This window comes from Dreissena polymorpha, chromosome 4 (genome assembly GCF_020536995.1).
Source record: "Dreissena polymorpha isolate Duluth1 chromosome 4, UMN_Dpol_1.0, whole genome shotgun sequence".
Taxonomy (NCBI): Eukaryota; Metazoa; Mollusca; class Bivalvia; order Myida; family Dreissenidae; genus Dreissena; species Dreissena polymorpha.
Window position 1 is genome coordinate 72,190,286 of NC_068358.1, and position 20,754 is coordinate 72,211,039.

The window sequence follows — 20,754 nt, forward strand, 5'->3', positions numbered from 1 at the left end:
GATCCCCGGTATACCGTAACACCGCCGGCACTCACCGTGTCTATACCGGCATCAGACCCCGGCAGAGCTACGGCAACGCCCCGGTTTCACCCCGGTCGTCGCCGGTAATGCCCCGGCGGAGCCCCGGTAAATGCCGGTGGCATTCCGACATAGCGCCGGTTTTCTTATATACCGTAGCTATACAGGGACTCTAACGGCATTCATTAAAATGAAAGGAAAGAAAATTGTATGAAAAAGTTAACGCTTTCTGCGCAGATTGAGGGTGTTGACATGTTGATTTTCTCTTCTTTCTTCACATATTTCTAAGTATTGTGGTATTCTGCATTGATCATTAAAGTTTAAATACAATTCACCGTACAATATTTTTTTTTTGACATTTTCAGTTTTGAACCCCCCAACATTTTTTTCTCCATTTTTGTGAACCATTTATTTACAAAATTCACTCTCATTCATCCAAATGTTGAACAAACAACACTTTTTTAGTATGTATTAATAGATAAATTCATAATATATACAAATATGATAGTTTATAACATGTGACAAAAGGGATAAAGAAACAAGGGCTGTTTGTAAAACATGACTGCCCCCCATATGGGCTGTCAGTTGTAGTGGCAGCCATTGTGTGAATACGTTTTTTGTCACCGTGACCTTGACCTTTAACCTAGTGACCTGAAAATTAATAGGGGTCATCTGCCAGTCATGATCAATTTACCTATGAAGTTTCATGATCCTAGGCGTAAGCATTCTTGAGTTATCATCCGGAAACCATTTTACTATTTCAAGTCACTGTGATCTTGAGCTTTGACCCAGTGACCTGAAAATCAAATGGGGTCATCTGCGAGTCATTATAAATGTACATGAAGTTTCATGATTCTAGGCCTAAGCATTCTTGAGTTATCATCTGGAAACCATTTTACATTTCGAAACACTGTGACCTTGACCTTTGACCTATTGACCTGAAAATCAAATGGGGTCATCTGCCTGTCACTATCAATGTACCTATGAAGTTTCATGATCCTAGGCGTAAGCATTCTTGAGTTATCATCCGGAAACCATTTAACTGTATCGAGTCACCGTGACCTTGACCTTTGACCTAGTGACCTGAAAATCAATAGGGGTCATCTGCCATACATGATCAATGTTCCTATGAAGTTTCTTTTTGAGTTATCATCCGGAATTCATTTTACTATTTCCAGTCATTGTGACCTTGACCTTTGGCCTAGTGACCTGAAAATCAATAGGGGTCATCTGCCAGTCATGATAAATTTACCTATGAAGTTTCATGATCCTAGGCCTAAGCGTTTTTGAGTTATCCTCCGGAAACCATCTGGTGGACGGACCGACCGACGGACCGACCGACATGTGCAAAACAATATACCCCCTCTTCGTCGAAGGGGGGCATAAAAATTAACAAACAAGTGATGTCATCATCCTTCGAAAACGAGAAAAATTGCAATCTCTAGTCACGAGTCTTTTTTTAAAATAAATTGTCAAACAAGAGCTGTCACCATAGGATGGCATATACCCCCTATAAACGCTTTGATAGAAGTTATAGCATTTTTCGAAACATAAACGCAGATTTCGAAACCTCAACGCGGACCCTAAGTTCAAGGTCAAGGTCACAGGGGTCAAAATGTTTGTGCGTATGCAAAGACCTTGTCTATATGAACATGCATACCAAATATGAAGGTTATATCTCAAGGGACATGGCAGTTATGAACATTTTTCGAAACCTAAATGCAGATTTTGAAACCTAAACGCAGACCCTAAGTTCAAGGTCAAGGTCACAGGGATCAAATTTTTGTGCGTATGGAAAGGCCTTGTCTATAGACACATGCATACCAAATATGAAGGCTTTATCTCAAGGGACATAGAAGTTATGAGCATTTTTCGAAACCTAAACGCAAAGTGTGACGGAAAGACGGACAGACGGACAGTCCGATCAATATATGCCCCCTTTTCTTCGAAAGGGGGCATAAAAAAACATGGCAAAAGGAAATCACAATCTTCGAACATAGAAATCATCTACAATGTATGCTTGAATGAAAAATAAAGAAAACAAGAGCTGTAATAGGACAGCGTGCTCGACTATTCGAGTGCTTGACAGTATAACATAAGCCATCATGGGGAAATTGTTCAAATTATTCAAGAAGGTCAAGGAAATAGTTCAGGTATATTTTCAAAAATCTATTGAACATTTGTAAAGACATAAAACAAACTAATAAGATTTTTTTTTCAAGTTTGATAGCAATAGCTTGGGTGGGATGTTTGGATGGTCCTTCAAAAATAAACAAAATAAATATTTGTTGTTGTTTTTTTTAAACCATGTTTCAAAGAAAAAAAAATATTTTTGGGGGGTTGGGGGGAGGGGGGGGGGGTTGAGCGGGGGTATCATGTGGGGTGTGGTCATTTATTAGACAATCTTTCAAAAATAAAGGAGGAAAAAATTGGGTGGGGGGCGAGGGTGCAGGGATTCTGGGTTGGGGCGTGGGGTAATGTGTTGGGTAGAGTCCAATGTGGTATTCAGGTAAGTGTTGTATTGTCAAATTATGAATAAAATCTTATCATACATAAAGAAGTTATGGCAAGTTAACTAAAATTTATTCTTGTGACCTTGAGAGTCAAGGTCATTCAAAGGTCAAAGTACAATTTAACTTGCCAGGTACAGTACTCTCATGGTAGTAAGAAAATATTTGAAGTTTGAAAGCAATAGCTTTGATACTCAAGAAGTCAAGTGGATCTAAACACAAAATTTAAGAAAATATTCAGTTACTTAGACAAAAAAGGGCCATAATTCTTACAAAATGCTTGATACAGTTGGCTGCTCTTGGTTATAGATTGGTGTCATGTTGGTGAAAAAGTTTGCAAAATATGAAAGCAGTATGCCAAGGGTTATTGAAAACATTTGAGGTGGTACACAAACTTTAACATAGCTTTATCAATAATATGCATATTCTAAATGGAAAAAGGGCCACAATTTTTACAAAATGCTTGATATAGTTGTCTGCTCTTGTATATAGATTGGGGTCATGTTGGTAAAGAAGTTTGCAAAATATGAAAGCAATAGGTCAAGAGACAGTGAAAATATTTGAGGCGGTACACAAACTTTAACAAAGATGTATAAAAAAAATGCATATTCTAAGTAAAAAAATGGCAATAATTCTTACAAAATGCTTGATACAGTTGTCTGCTCTTGTTTAAAGGTTGGGGTCATGTTGGTCAAGAAGTATGCAAAATATTAAAACAATACGTCAAGGGATATAGGAAATATTTGGGGTGGTACGCAAACTTTAACATTAATAATATGCATATTCTAAGTGAAAAGGGGCCATAATTCATATAAAATGGTTTACAGGTTGGGGTTATGTTGGTAAAGAAGTATGGAAAATATTGAAGCAATATGTCAAGGGACAAGGAAATATTTGGGGTGGTACGCAAACTTTAACATTAATAATATGCATATTCTAAGTGAAAAAAGGGCAATAATTCATACAAAATGCTTGATACATTTGTCTGCTCTTGTTTATAGGTTGGGGTCATGTTGGTAAAGAAGTATGCAAAATATTTAAGCAATATGTCAAGGCACATAGGAAATATTTAGGGTGGTACGCAAATTTTAACATTGGCATGCTCACGCCGACGCCGGGGTGAGTAGGATAGCTTCACTATATATATTTCAAATATAATAGGCTTATAAAGCCGCTTTATAATAATAAGCTAAAAATGAGGTCAACAGTGAAAACGAAAAGTTCCCCCTTTACAATCAAGAAACGCCATACTGAATTTGAGATTTTTATATGTGAGCATAAAGATGAGCTAAATGTTAAAAAAATTATTATAAATAGATAAAAAAAGAGGAAAAGCCTACAATAAACTCATAAACATATAAACATACGTACATCTCATATATCATATGTGAGATGGAACCTACTCAGTGCAGTAAGATTTGCTAACCTAGTTTGAAATTGCACGTGAAATGGGTTCTTCTATAAATAAGACTTGAAAATGTTACAGGGAAATAAGAACATTTATAATTAAGTAACAATGCGCATTTAATCATCCCATCAAACACCTTTTAAGGAAAATAGATTTATCAATTTATCAATGACTAGTGATACTAGTGATATTAAACATTAAACTAATTATGACAAAAAAAACAAATACATGATTGTCATGGTAGTTCTTTGAAGAACTTCGACAGGTTGGAATAAGTGTCTCTAAAAGACGCTTGGCATTGGTGACCCTGGGCTGACCGTCAGAGTTATTCATTATAAAAATGTTCTTGAAACCATTGCGTTCAAAGATCATTTTAAGATGCATTAGGTTGAGTTCAGAGCCAGCTATAATATTTATGTTGTTGCAGCATTGAACACATGACTGTAAACAAGAACACTCAGTGACTGCAAGTTCCTAGCTTTTTTTACGGGTTGAATTTGAGTCCATAATCTGCCTGGTTTCATTTTCCTCCTGCACAGGTAATCAGCATAAAATGTAGCACTGAAAAGATAACACAATTGTTCCTTTGAAGTTGATATTTGTAGTTATATTCAGGCAGGTTCATAAGAACTTCAAAAAGTTTCAGTCGAACAAAATTATGCATAATTGCAAATTGTGTATGAATAATTTTAACCATTTTTATTTATAAAAATAAAAATATCTGGTCTTTTCTTATTAATTTGGTTTCAATAAGCCTTCTGAAAGTTTTTTCTATAAATTGACAACATTTTCTTCATGTTATTTAACAAAACAATCATATACAGATGTCAAATACACAAGCACTTGTATAGGAGTAAGAACTTACATTAGTGTTTCATGAGAAGTGTGACATAATCCATTATGATATGCGTCATCGTTTTTATTTATTTAGACATTCACTACATAGCATGTCATTACTAGTATTTTATATGATACACCCTTTTAAACTGGAATAATAAGTAAGTGTAAACACCACATATATACATTCTTCATCCAAATGTTAATACCAAATACATGTATTATCCCTACTGGATATGAAACTGATTATTAACGTTACATTTTATTTATTACTTAAAACATTGGTTCTACATTACCAATCACATAAATCAGTGAAATACCTACTTCGATTCCATCTTATAAGCCTGTCTGCTGATAATAAAGGAGATAGTTGAAACTTGACGGATGTACGTCCTTACCGCATGTATTTTCATTTTCTTTAAGTTCAATTGATCATTGGAACATACAGTGTTGACAAAAAGTAGTTAACCGTTCCTGGACCACCAATGTTGTTGATCATTGCTGAAAATATAATAAATATGCAGCATTTTAATTTGAATAACCATAATACATAATTAAGGTGATCACACATGTAGCAGTCATTGGCATATCATTTTCAGAATAGTAATTTTAGTATTTGGGACATAATATACTTTTTTGTTGCTTGTTTGAGGAAAACATCCTTACTTGGTCATAAAATTCAAATATGCTGTCCTTGATTTCCATGCATTTACAACACAACTTTTTCCTTACATGGCATATTTTCATTTTCAAAATGAAAGCAAATATGAGCCTGATTGTGTGGTCAAAATCACTGACAGGGTGCACTTTTCCTACAAAATCTACTTTACTCACATTATGAATAATGAAACTGTTATACTTGAAAAAAATATTGCATAATCCATGTACCTTCCTGTTCCGAACTTTGTGTTGATAGCAAAACAAGGCATTCCTTTCTTGAAAAGTTGAAGACTCTTCTTTACGTGATGGGTTTCGCCGTACGATAACCCATTCACATGGCTACAGTCATCACATAAGCATACATCCACTTTATCCCCTTTTACTGCTCACCAAAAATATAAAATTTTGTTAGTGACACGGGTTCTAAACGTTATTCTTCACAGTGGTCAAAATTTTCAAGCGTTTGACATTCGTATTTCCAGGAATCGTTTTCATCATAAATATCAACACTGCCATGCATTAGTTGACGTTTATCATTAACTCCAATCACATTAATATGAACAATAATAACACTTTTATTAATCTATCTCTTTCAATATAGCAAATTGCTTTTTCTTTAAACGACCCAATCTGTCAGGTACAATGTCGGCCATATTTGTTGTCGAATGTCACCCTTTATGTACCAGTCCTCTTATGTACCACCCCTTTATGTACCACTATCTGATCCTTTATGTACTATATATGTAATATATAGAGATATATAATATATGGTTTAATATGAATGTGTGTTAATAATGAAATATATTTTGTGACATATTATTTATGAATTTTGACTAATATATTGCCATAGATTATATTCTATGCCAGATTATGTGTGTCAGTGACTGTCTTAGAATAATTTATGAGCCCCAGTAGTAATTAATGATTCATATTCTTACCTTAAATTGAAGTAAATTATAAAAATGCATTTGGCACTATCTTATCCTGACTAAGTTAAACTAAAATGTTTGTATTTCCTATTGTATAATTGAAATGTGATACTTTGAAGCTAAGAAAGAATGACCTTCATTTTCAAATTGTAAAAAATCAAATTATTTCCTTCTTTAATCACGTTTAGAGAATGACCTTAAATAGGTGGTACATAAAGTCTCAAAATGGTACATAAATGACTGGTACATAAAGGGACTGGTACATAAGGGGTCACAACATTTGTTGTCATTGTATTTAGCGGGTTCTACATTTAGTATTTCATAGCGTATTCATAGAATATTCGTAGTTTTCCGCACATTCCAGGATAACGTTCGGAGTGACGGATATGTACGAAAGAAGTCGATATTGCTCGAAGTTCATTAGAGTGCTAATACCTTAAAAATGTATCAGAAAAAAAATCTTCTTACTGTCTTCGTAGACACTCGTATATGTTCGGCCTAGACCTTCAAGTGAAGAACTTATTCTCGCATGAATATGCAAACAATAATAAAAACTATGTCGTACCCTATGCTTAGCAATTTTGCTTCAATAATATTTTTTACACGTTTTATGACAATGTCATGTTATATAGGGATGTTCTGTATTTACAATGCGGGTAATTGAGAACTTCTTTGCAGGGACCTATTTGTTTGTATAGGTCCCTCTTCTTTGATCGCGCATGAATGACCGCCAAGTGGTAAATCGGACTTTTAGGAATTCATTCATTCGTGGTTGTTTTTGCAGCCAGCCAATTCTGACTGTCTCAGAAATTTGTATCATTTCTGTGGCCTTAGGGCTTCGCCCCAGGCCAAAAAGCTTGCATATGGTAGAAATCGTCTGAGAAAATGACAAAATGCTCAAAATGAGAAATATCTCATTATCCCACAATTTGTAGAGTTGTCTGCAACAACCTTGTAAAATCCTGTTATTGTATGGTCATGAGTTAACGTGGTTTTTGCCAGTAAGCAAATTATTTATTGTTTATCAAATTCTATATTGATAATATTCATTATAATATTTTAATCAACCAACAATCTTATGAGAATCAAAAATATAGAGGTTTGTTCACAATTAAAAAAGTAAGCGGTGAAAATGAACTCCACTTGTGTTCGCCTGGCCCTGATACCTGCCCTATACTATCATGGAGAGTAAGTTCAACTTGGTTCGTTTTTCCTATTTCCTTATTCCTTTTTCGAATAAGGAATATGAAACAGGTCCTCATTCCTTATTCAAGCTTAAGATATTTGATAAAGGGTTTTATAGAAAACAGTACATACAATTAAGTAAATCAACATACCGTGGGAACGCGCAGCCAGCCAGCCAAACTCTTACCAACTCACCAAGCACCAATTCGGGAGCTGCTGCGCTCTCCGCACCGCATCACTCCTCGTGATAATCTTACCGTTGATGAGTTAAGTTCAACAAGGCGCGAATATGGAGGAGCGAGAAAACTAACTAAGAGACGAAATGGCGAAACGTTCGTATTCATATCGTCATTTTACTAACGATTGGTATGGAGATAACATAGTTGTGTCCCTGTTTAAATGTGGCGACAATAGAAAGTATCAGCCTAATTAACAGAATAAAATTTATTAAGGCCAAAAGGAAGAATGACCTCAGGAATGACAACAGAGTTTGCTGAAATAAAGGATGGTAAGAAGGAAGGACGGAGGGCTGGAATTATACAGAATGAAGGAATAAAAATCCCACAAAAGTGACCACAAACCGTATTGTCATACACAGTGATGGTTTAAATTTGAAGTCGACAAGCAAACATATATCATACTTGTTCAGACCCCGATGATATTAGTAATATTAATAAGGAACCACAACTGAAACTTTGTCAATATTAGCATCTGCGTTGCACGGTAAGGGCCAGTTATTGAAATAAAATATATAAGCCGTGCTCTGTGAAAAGGGAATTTAATGCATGTGCGTAAAGTGTCGTCCCAGATTAGCCTGTGCAATCCGCACAAGCTAATCAGGGACTACACTTTCCGGTTTCATGATATTTTTCGTTTCAAGAAAGTCGCTTCTTAGCTAAAATCGTGTTTAGGCGGAAAGTGTCGTCCCTGATTAACCTGAACGGACTCAACAAGCTAATCTTGGACGATAATTCACGAACATGCATTTAACTCCCTTTTTCACAGAGCACGGCTCATAAATATGGTCAGACACCATCATAATTTGAAGATTTAGACTGAACATCCACGGAAGGTGCATAGGTATTTACTGTCACAAAACATGCTTAATCCAAATGGTAAAAAAGGTTAACGTTACATACCAACGGAAAACGAACATGCCATAAACCCAAAAAAAAATCTGTAACCGGTGAACGAGTAACCCAGTAAGTCGTAATCTGTATACATATATACACAATAACCAGTTATCATTGAATTTTTCTTTTACATGTCATTTTGTCGCTAATATTATTATCAACCAAGGCATTGCAACGTGTCATATTATTGATTACGTTATATCTAATACAAAAAGTATTAGCAAGTGGTAAAGAAATGTCATTATTATGTGATTGTTATTAACCCTGTCATCATTTATTGTAACATCTAATCTATATTTAATGTCTTTTATATGATAAACGATTGTCATTAGTGAACATCCCTTTCACTAGTAGAATGACTTAATGAAAAAACGACTTACCGTACCATTGAAGCCAAGATTTTTATGAATTTGTAAACTTGGAAATTACCGATGTCAACGGTAATTATAATTTATTTGAATATACGCACATTACGGGTTTAACATGAAGCACATTCTCTTGGAGTATATGGAATGTCGTGTCTCTTCAACCGAAAAAAGAATAATGTCGAGATCTGAAGCATGGTATAAAACCACTAACTGCACACAGCGTTTATATCTGGTGCAGCTTTGACGTGATTTACATTACGAGAATGTTGTACTTATGTTTAGTTTTGATGGCAGGAATCGTGTTGGAGCCATTGGTTGCAAAGGAGCCCTCATGTCCTGTATGCTCCCATTATGATTATGAAGAGCGCCTTTTAGAAAGAGTGATCAGAAATGAGTTGGCATTGAAGGACACGTTGGAGAAAATTACAGAAACAAACGCAAAGGTTGATGAAACTTTGAAAAAAATTGAGAATGAGAATTCGAAATTGAACAACGCCATACACGCATTAGAGGAGAAGAAGAGCTCTCTGGATGTTAAAGTTGACGCCTTCATTGTTTCTAGAGCTCATAATGTGTCTGAATCCGTTGCAGAAATGAAAGCAGCCATCAAATCACTAGTTGTACAGACTACGAAGGAATTGGGTGTCATGAAAGGTAGCGCTTTTATTGTTATTATTTTACGTTACATTTAAACTAGGGATGCAAGAGTGTAACCGGTTAACCTATCGAAAACGACCAGTTAACCGGTTACATTTTCGGGAAAAATGTTAACCTGAGAAAATAATGTTATCACATGGCGCTTGCGACTAGCAAGAACAATATGTCGCACCATCGACGGTAGTAAATAACGTGTCAACAAACAAGGCAATCAAGTAATTAAGCAGTACCTTTGTGGTGACAAACAGGGGGTACCTTTTGATAATTGTCACTCGTTAATTTAACTCGCGAAAATTTAACTTACAGAACAGAACAGAACTTTATTTCTAACTAGCGAACTGCGGAGAGTGGGGGATTATTAGCGAAGACGCAATTGACACGTTTATCGAACTCGCAATAAAATTCAGTTGAGACATTGGATGACTTATTTTGATGTTTTGTTAACCAATATCACACTGCTTGCTCACGAAAATAAAGTATTTATCAGTAACAGTTTGATCAAGAATTGCATTCGTAGTTAAAATCTTGTCGGGTTTAGGTTTTATTTGTTTTATCAGAAATTAAAATAATTGTTAGTAATTTACGTTATCCACGATGCCATAACTACCGTCTGGGGCAAGTTTTATTTAAAACAGCAAATAATTAAACTAATTTAATAAATATACATTTATAATAAAATTAAAACAGAATAATCCAAGTAGCACACCATTTGTAAGCGATACGACGCGAACGTGATGTAAGCGACCCAACCAAAAATGAGTTAATGACACGTGAAAATGAACATTGTGTAAGTCTGTAATTGTTTACTCATATTCTTTTACGCAGGAAATACATATATAGCAAACATTTACATAATTATTTTAATAAATGTTACAGAACATTTTATTAAGAAACATACATGTTATCAATGCAAGCGATCTCAAATTACTTTCGTACATGTACGAGCGGTATGAAATTATTTACGTTTACATGTACTTTAACGTTGAACTACTTAAGGTGTTTCGGGTAACCGGTTACTAACCGGTTACGGCAAAAGGTTAACCGGTTAATGATTTTTGTAACCTCTTGCATCCCTAATTTAAACGGCTGTGGTCAAGTAAATACAATGTATAATCAATACTTAAACAACATCTAAGTCTGTGTGTGAAGTAAGTTATCATATTAATAAGGCATATGTTTAGATTTAGAGTTTTTATAGCCAATAAACAATTATTTTGATTCTGAGGAGTAGTATTTGTGCAGGAAAAAAGGAACGACATAGTGTTGACTGATACATGCTTAAATTATTTCATGCCTACTACTAGACAAGACAAGACAAAGTTATTTGTAAATAAAGGCCCACTACTACTACTACTACTACTACTACTACTACTACTACTACTACTACTACTACATCTACTGCTACTACTACTACTACTACTACTTCTACTACTACTATTACTACTACTACTACTACTACTAGCTACTACTACTACTACTTCTACTACTACTACTACTACTACGACTACTACTACTAATACTACTACTACTACTACTAATAATAATAATAATACTCCTACTACTACTACTATTATTATCTTATATATGCTTAATTTCAGATAAAAGTTTGGTACCTCTGTTATGTTTCATGCTCGGCTAAATACTGATGGAACACACACATTCGCTGCCAATCAAAACATTTCGTTTAAGACAGTCATAGTAAACGAAGGTTGAGGCTATGACTCTGCCACTGGTCACTTCACGGCGTCCGTAGCTGGAGTGTACATGTTCATGGTGCAGTACTGTGCACGTGATGAAAAAGTTGCTGATATTGAACTTGTCCATAATGGCAGACCATTACAAAGATCCCAACACAAAGGTGGAAACCGTCTATGCTGCCTGTGCCAGCATGCAGGCATTCGCAAAGGTTTCCATGGCAGACAAGGTTTGGGTGCGGTCTATCGAAGCGTCTGAGATAGCACATTACGACATAGATAAATGGACCACTTTCTGCGGGTTCCTGGTTCGCGTTTAAAGGAAAATTCGAATATTTAACATTATAATAACTAGTATTATTAATGTTGTTTTAGTGCCCCATTGTTTTTCTTCCAAACCTGTGACACACGAAGTTTTTTCGTGTAAAATGACAACTTTATGCAAAACAAGTGTTATGGTGCATATTTGCTTAAATCAAATACATGTATTCAGGTATTTGTTCGTATATGTCATTTCGCAACGTTGTACACGAACCTATTGTTACCATTTTACATTTTCCCTTGTGCTTCGTAGTTTACCAATAATGAAATAAAGATGATTCACTATGAAGCATGTTTAATTTTTTCGAGTGATATGATATCATTTATGCTGTATTTGGCGGCCAGTAAGGTTGGCAGCAAGTTGGAGACATGCCGTTCTTTCCCGGATACCATTATTTTAATTTCATGAGTGTGTGTTATGTAGCCTTATCACAACCTTGTTTGTCGCTCTTTAATGTATTTTTACGGGTGTTTGTTTTTAGAATGATGACGCTATTCCTTGTCGTTGTCTCGGTGTGTTACAATTACAATGACAGGACGCATCATTTGCCCGAGTCATTAATGGTTCCGTGTTTCAAGTCGATCAACTCCTCCTTACAGCGATCAAGATCAATTTAAGATTGGCTTTTGTATAGAAAAGGCTTAGTATTCGAATATAATGATCAGACGGAACTCCGCGTTAAATTTGTGGCCTTTTCTTATTTTGTATTTCATGACTTTGGTGGTAGTTGTATAGTATTTCGTATTTTTATATATAGTGGATGTTAACAAATATTTCTAAAACCTTGCAAGATATTATACATCAAAGTTCAAACGGAAAGCCTAGCGCTTACTGATGTCTTACTAGCGGGTTAAAGTTTTATGTTTAAGCTAAAATATGTCGGGAATAACAAGTTATTGTCGTACAATAATGTTATAGTTCGGGTGAGAATTTGAAAACAAAACAGCGAGGCTTGTCATGCCGGTGTTTTATTCGTGTCAAGCCTGAAATTTTGTAAACGATAGTACAGTAAACTGTTATTGTGCTTATTATACCTTTGCTCAACCATTAAAAATAAAATAAAATGATCATCGCTTCACCTCGTCACCCCTGTATTTTAAGTGCGTTTGAATTTGTTCTAAAAATCATTGTGGAGCCTAATCTGGTGCCATTCAGAAAAGTTTCGGAAGCAGTGTGCTTGCCTTTTAATTCTCCAAGATGCATATAATATATACGTGTTATCATAAACCGTCGTGTGTGTATGTTTCCAGGTCATTCGTTTTAGCATAAGTCATAGTGTGCAAACACAAAAATAAAATAATAAAGGGTTTTGTTGTTCTTTTTTAATTCACTGAAAATGGACTTAACTGCATATAATTGCTTTCTGTGGTTGGTTTGTGTAAACATTGCTGTTCTGTATTTTCACCACAGCGCAAAAAAATGTTTCATTTAATGCGCAGTTTAGCATCTAATGGCGCTAAAATTTTCAAAAGATGTAAACCGTTCTAATCGCTTTACACGTGTTTGTTGTCGATTGGTAGCGCTTAAAACGTAGCGCGCAAAGGTGAAGAAAATGCGTGCCCGGGATATCTGTAGCCAATCAGACAGCTGATAGTGGTAGTAAGTTGATCAAATAATCCATATCAACAAATAATTGCTTGTTTACACCAACTGTTTTAAGATGGAAAAGATGGGTGGCGATGAACAATTGTATCTTGAATGTCATGAGCAAGCCTCGCCGTGTAACCATTTCTTCAACTCGTGGGGTAAATTAAAGTACACAATGACACTAAAATAGTATTATCTCTTTAGATATTTTTTTTTCAAATAAAATAATATTGCACTCATGAATAGCAGTTTATACTCCAATGCAAACTTTAGGTATTTATGTGTGTGTTCCTAGAATGTTGTTTTCTTAAAACTACGTTTAAAGCTGTACATTAAATATGTACATGGACTTGTTTATATACGATATCCATATGCCCAAAGTAAATTATACAGTGTTGGCGGTATTCATTAACATTCGCACATTGTCAATATTTAAAAAAATAAATAAACAGAACAACTGAGTAATAAAGTAAACTAATTGCGCGCGGACTGCTCCTCAGAGCGTCCATGACTATACTCTAGATCTGTTGTATCAGCCAATGGTGAAGAAGCTCGTGTGTTTCCGGTAGCAGTGCCTTTCTTCCGATGTGTTGAGAACCCCGTCCTTGTTGTTGTCGCACATCTCCCTCAGCGCATGCACAGCATCCATGAATCCGCGCAGCTGGATCATAGGTTACCAAATACCAAGCTATATTCAGAGAGATGGAACCCGAACATGCTCATAATTGGAGGGATATGAACGTTTGATCATGAATCTGTGATTATGTTATCTTTATATAATTTTAAATATAATTTTATCAATAAAGATTACTCATAGTTTGAACCTACGTTCCTTCATATAAACTTAATATGTTGTAAATCAAATTCTAATAGAGGGACTTGTTCACATATTTCGTATTTTTGAACAATTTAATTAAATGTATTTACTCACAAATGCATTACATATAGACTAGTTTAAACAAGCTGTCTTAGCAAAAATGAATAATACAAACACCTGTAGCTAGAACCCAGGACTTTTAGAAGTGCGCCCACACTGCCACAAGACCATTCAGGCTTTTATACGAACTAACAGCGTATTTTAAACATTGTAAGGAATACAAAATAAATAAAAATATCGACGAAAAGCGTTACGAAAACTTTAATAATACACTTGAACGATTTTATTTGACAATAATCATTCATTAACGAACAAATATAGTTATCAGTTTTCTAAGTCAGTTAATATCTAGTGTTATTTTACTTGTTCTGACTCATCTATGGTCAGGAAAGTACAAAAATAAATTTTGAATAAAGAACCTCAGACAATCCCTTGGAACACACCTGGCGGCAAACAACAGAACTAACCTTTGGTCTTTTTTCGGGAAAAACTCCATTGTAACTGCCATTGCAATAACCACCAACATTTACAACACTTGTAAAACATGCGACATATTTAATAGAAGATCAGTAGTGCGAATGAGGCACTCACTCTGCTAGTCGTAACGGTGACAAAGTCGTGGTGGTGGTGCTTACGAATCAAAGGGGCGACAGCACTCAAATATGAGTGCGGTTAATGACGGGTTGAAGTGAAGGTTGAAAGTATCGTATCCCAAAGGAAATGTGAATGTTTATTTGATCACGACTATTGCGACGTCGAGGAAAATACGTTGATTAATGGAAGTAAGCTAACATGTCTGCAGTACAATACAATGTACATGTATACGTTCGTAAATGAAGCCGTGAGAAATGAGAATTCAAAGCAGTTTATTTACTCTGTTTATATTTATATAATAGTAATTATTCAATAATTTGTCATTGTAAGTTTTATGATTAACGATAGCATTTCTATAGTAACGAGTTTTTAATATTTATATTGAAGTTTGTAACGAGATGCACGCCTTCCGTGATACATAACACTTGTTGCTCCATGGAAGTAATACATTAACAGAACAAATGAAGAAGATCTGGAAATTATAAATTGGAATGCTTTATTGTTTTTAAACTAACAAAATAAACAAATTTACTATTAGATGCATTATTGCACACAACCATTAACAAAGTTACTTATAACAAGAGGGCCAAGATGGCCCTAGTTCGCTCACCTGAGAGGAGTCGGTTCATTCAATCTTTACCAAACGTCAAACTTGACCTAGATATTGTCCAGACAAACATCCTGGTCAAGTTTCATCATTATTTAACCAAAACTCTGGCATATGGAGTGATTTTGTTTTTGTAAGATTTGACCTGGTGACCTATAATTTGAGTTGACCCCCCTTACCAAACATCAAACTTTGCTTACAAAAATAAATATTATGACCAAATTCATAAAATCTGAAACAAAATTGTGACCTCTAGAGTGTTTACAAGGATTTTGTATAATATAATGAAAATTTGGACAATCTAAAGGCAATAATTATGGCATTAATTATGTGATATATATAAAACCAATCTTTTCACCAAGTTTCATGATGATAGGGCAGAAAATGTGACTTCTAGAGTGTTCACAAGCTTTTTTTACTATACAAATATAAGAAAACTGCCCCCCCCCCCCCCCCCCCCCGCAGCCATGTTATTCAACTGACCAGAACCATTTTCAAACTCAACTCTCATATCAAGGAAACAAATGTTCTGACCAAATTTCATGAAAATTGGGCCAAAAATGTGACTTCTTGAGTGTTCACATGTTTTCACTATATACATATAGAGAAAAATGCCCCGCACTGGTGGCCATGTTTTTTCACGATCTGGACCATTTTCAAACACAGCCGAGATATCAATAAAACCAATGTTTTGACCAACTTTCATGATGATTAGGCTAAAATTGTGACTTCTAGAGTGTTTACAAGGTTTCTCTATAGCCAAATAAGGAAAACTGCCCCCCCCCCAGCAGCCATATTATTCAACTGACTGGAACCATTTTCGAACTCAACTCTCATATCAATGAAACAAATGATCTGACCAAATTTCATGAAAATTGGGCCAAAAATGTGACTTCTAGATTGTTGACATGTTTTCACTATATACATATAGAGAAAAATGGCCCGCCCACTGGCGGCCATGTTTTTTCAACGATCTGGACCATTTTCGAACTCGTCCGAGATATCAATAAAACCAATGTTTTGACCAACTTTCATGATGATTGGGCAAAAATTGTGACTTCTAGAGTGTTTACAAGGTTTCTCTAAAGCCATTAAGGAAAACTGCCCCCCCCCCCTGGCAGCCATGTTATTCAACTGACCGGAACCATTTTTGAACTCAACTCTCGTATCAAGGAAACAAATGTTCTAACCAAATTTCATGAAAATTGGGCCAAAAATTTGAATTCTAGAGTGTTCACATATTTTCATTATATACATATAGGGAAAAATGCCCCGCCCACTGGCGGCCATGTTTTTTCACCGATCTGGACCATTTTCGAACTCGTCCCAGATATCAATAAACCAATGTTTTGACCAACTTTCATGATGATTGGGCAAAAATTGTGACTTCTAGAGTGTTTACAAGGTTTCTCTATAGCCAATTAAGGAAAACTGCCCCGCCCACTGGCGGCCATGATTTTCAACGGACCAGAATCACTATTGAACTCAACCAACATATCATTAAGACAAACATTTTGACAAAGTTACATGAAGATTGGGCAAGAAATGTGACTTCTACAGTGTTTACATGTTTTTTCTTTTTTTTTGACCTAGTGACCTAGTTTTTAAACCGGCACGACCCATTTTCGAACTCGACCGAGATTTCATTGGGACAAAGCTTCTGACCAAGTTTCATGAAGATCGGAAATAAATGTGGCCTCTATAGAGTATTTACGAACAAATGTGGACGGACGGACGGATGACGGACAAAGACCGGTCACAAAAGCTCACCTGAGCAATCAGGTGAGCTAAAAAAAAGTGTATAGTAAATGTGTTTTGACATATTTTTTTATTTTTATTTTTTATTTTTTACATATCCTGAAACAACTATTATGAGAGAAATGTGAAATAATTACAAAACAGGTTGCTAAAAATAGAACTCAACAAATAAATAAATAACAAGAGTGATATTGTTAAAAGATAAACCCTTCAATATAAAAAGAATCAACTAAAGATTGGACAAAGTCTCAATTGATATCTCTTCTTTTACCTTTGGCCTTTAAATGTGACCTTTACCTTCAACCTCCTTAATTTGTTTAAAACTCATTTTTTACCTTTTATCTTGATTAATTTTGTCATGATGACTTTGACCTAGTGACCTTGTTCTTGCGCATGACATTCTGTCTTAACAAGCTGATCACCTTTGCCTAGTTATTTGAAAATTCATTTATGTTGGACAAATATATGGTCTGAATAAAGTGACAAGCAAAAGTTTCATAAATTTGACCTTCAACATTGACTTGTGACCTTGGATCAAAGGACACAACACTAGGTCTCATCATCCTGATTATAATCAGACAAATTATTTGGAAATCTGTCCATACTGAACAAATATTTCCCTTCTTCTGCCCATCCCCTGGGGTGTTGCTATTGTTTTCAAACTGGCATATACTAATTTGAGAATAAAAGATGGTTGCCCATACTAAATATTTTACAACACAAAATAACCAGTATACTAACAGTTTGCTGTTAATTGAGCAGCTTCTAGGGAAATCCAGGCTTAATGCATTTGTGTAAAATGTTGTCACATGTTAGCCTCACAATTTCCGCTTTTATGGAATTTTTCATTTAAAAGATGTCTTCTAAACAAAACTCCAGTCTAGGTGAAAACTGTTGTCCCTGGTTTGCTTGTGCAGACTACACAGAAGACACTTTATGCACAGGCATAAAGCCCTATTTTTTCAGAATGATGCTCATATGAAGAAGTCCACATAATATACATGCTACCACTTATCACTTTACATCATCAAGTACGTATTACATGTATATTCAATTACTTCTGAGGACTGAAACATCACCTAATGAATGAAGTCCCAGTTGCGTTAAATGCGGTGATGATCTTATTATTTCTTTATGCTATGAATCAGATGTCTGGACGATGGCAATAGATCAATTAACTCGAATTGAGAGATGAATTGGTCAATTAATTAAGGGTAAAAAACAGCACTCTGAAAGGAAGAGTCATATGGCGCACATAGCTATTTAATTGATTACACTCTCTTTTTCATCAACTGTTCAATTAGCCACTGTATACATCAGAATATTATGCGTAACAAATTTTCCTCATTGCAGATTGCCACACTTTCAGAATTTGTGTTCAGTTAAGCAATAAAAGGTGCTTCCAGCATCGAAAACAGTGTCATCTCCCTCATGTGTAAATTCACCAATTCAGACTGTATGATGGGATCAAATATAACCATTTTAGTGGCTCCTCTTTCCAAGATGTACACAATTTAATCACAATTTCCAGCTGGAAGAGAGAACAATTACAACAATCCTAAGGCTTCCAGCTCATACTTGAGGTTTATCAACCACCGTCTCCAGCATGCTGCCAGAGTTGTAGATACATGTGGTCGCTACCAGGAAGCGAAAACCTGAAAAAGTGGCACCAATTACAGCATCATTGCTATTATAATATCATAGATAACAAAGACAAAACTCCATTAGAATGCAAATGACCCGGATTTAAAGTTGACTTGGATATTGCCAATATTAACATTCTGACCAAGTTTCATCAAGCACTCGTATATCTGGCCTCTAGATTGGTAACCAGTTGTTTTTTCAAAGATTTGCCCTTGTGACCTAATATGAAGACACGCGTAAACAAGATTCTAACTCATTCTTACTTAAGTCAAATGTGGGTTCAAGAGTATTAACCAGGTTTTTCTGAAAGTTGACCTGAGGAACTTGTGTTTGACAAAGATTTGAATTTGGCCTAGATATTGTCAAGATAAATATTCTGACCAAGTTTCATCAAGGTTAGACGAAAATTGAGGCCTCTAGATTGGTTACAGGTTAAAAGTTCAAGATGCACCCCTTAGGATTGACAAGTCACATCAAAGGACATCTTACATATGGTGACTACAATAACTTTCAATTAGCACTTCCTGATTTATCCATTATAAAGCGCCATAAAAGTAGATAACAGGACATATATTTATGCGAGGCCAACTACTTATACAAGGTCCATACAAAATCAGCATGTGTGTGTAATGGTCAAACCTTTCAGTTTTCCGAGGAGTCTCAATGCAGCAATCTCTGAATACGTACATCCACCAATGAAGTACACCAATACCACCTTGGCAGCACGGCCAGGTGCGTTGTTGTTACCACGACCACCTGTAAAATGGTAAGTGTTAAGTGTGAAACTGTTGTATCCCCTTAGCATTTCTATGACAAGTTTTTATCATACCGCTGCATTGATATCTGCCTAATATAACGTTGCATGATATATTTTTTTATATCAGTTCAACAGGAATTTCTTATATCAGTCAATGATCGGAGGTAGGTCATATTACTCGGAATCAACTATAAAGTAATAATTTTTAGTAAAATCTCATCAGATTCGACAAAACAATCAATTTGATACCAAGATGTAATAAGTTTTAAACAAAAAATGCAACACAAACAGCAAAAAACGTGTTTTACAAATATTAAGCGCAAGTGCTCACGATGTAATTATTAACATGTCAAACGACAAAAATCATATTCTTTCCTTCTAAAAATGCATTGTTTAGCAATTTTATTCATATTTCTTTAAAATCGGGGACGTACAGGTATGATAAACAGAAAAACATGTTACTGCCTGATTTTTTTTGTAATATATATCAGGCTCCGCACGAACAAAATAATTACCGGTATTCTAAGCCTTTCCTGATATATTACAAAAAGATCAGGCAGTAACCTGTTATTCCCTATATACTAATGGAAGGTTCATTGATAAACACTTAATTATTAAGACTATTAAATATATTGATAAAATAATTTTTTTCTTAAAGACTTGTTTATCATTTAATGAAATGAACGCATTGTACATGTACTTAAGCATTTAACAGAGTAGTGGGATTTATAGAGAAAAGGTGAATATTTTTTTAACTTTGGAATATTATCTTTACCCATGAAATACCAAATCATAGCTTAAATTCAACTTCAATGGTGTAGCATCATTTTTATATATTGAGGATATTGCAACCCTATTGACGGTAATATTCTATTATGCTGATATTGCGATGTTTTCAAATATATTCCAGCATTTTTGTTCAACACAGATTTAATTTGAAAGAAAGGGATTCATATGTAGCATAATGTTCATTTAAATCTTTTTCTCTAAAAGTATTATATGAAAATATAAAACAACATTTAAATGTCGTACTTTTATATAAACACATTATTTAGGAAATTTTTAATTTTAAAAATGTCGTGATTGTAGTTGTAAATCTTGTTATTTAATGTTTATTGTTTAGTTTTGGTTTCTTTCATGTGACATGTAATCATACAGTCAAAAACTATTATAATTATCCAAAATGTGTGAATTTATTCTATAAATTTT

The 20,754-nt window shown here is 34.9% G+C and overlaps 1 protein-coding gene and 1 long non-coding RNA gene across 3 annotated transcripts in view; one reads left to right on the top strand and one right to left on the bottom strand.

Annotated features, from left to right (window-relative positions):
• The first annotated feature begins 9,188 nt into the window (after positions 1-9,188).
• On the top strand, positions 9,189-13,029 carry LOC127876220 (uncharacterized). The gene is made up of 2 exons (XR_008047738.1): positions 9,189-9,702; positions 11,304-13,029. It is a non-coding gene; the product is annotated as an uncharacterized LOC127876220 (long non-coding RNA).
• Positions 13,030-15,258: 2,229 nt separating this feature from the next.
• Positions 15,259-20,754, bottom strand: part of LOC127876218 (vacuolar protein sorting-associated protein 33B-like) — a 40,796-nt gene continuing 35,300 nt past the window's right edge. For both annotated transcript variants that reach the window (XM_052421271.1, XM_052421272.1), the window contains exons 17-18: positions 19,428-19,544; positions 15,259-18,799 (exon numbers count right to left, since the gene is read on the bottom strand). In XM_052421271.1, coding sequence (XP_052277231.1) covers positions 18,717-18,799; positions 19,428-19,544 — 200 coding nt within the window. In that variant the 3' untranslated portion in view covers positions 15,259-18,716. The remainder of the gene's footprint in view (positions 18,800-19,427; positions 19,545-20,754) is intronic.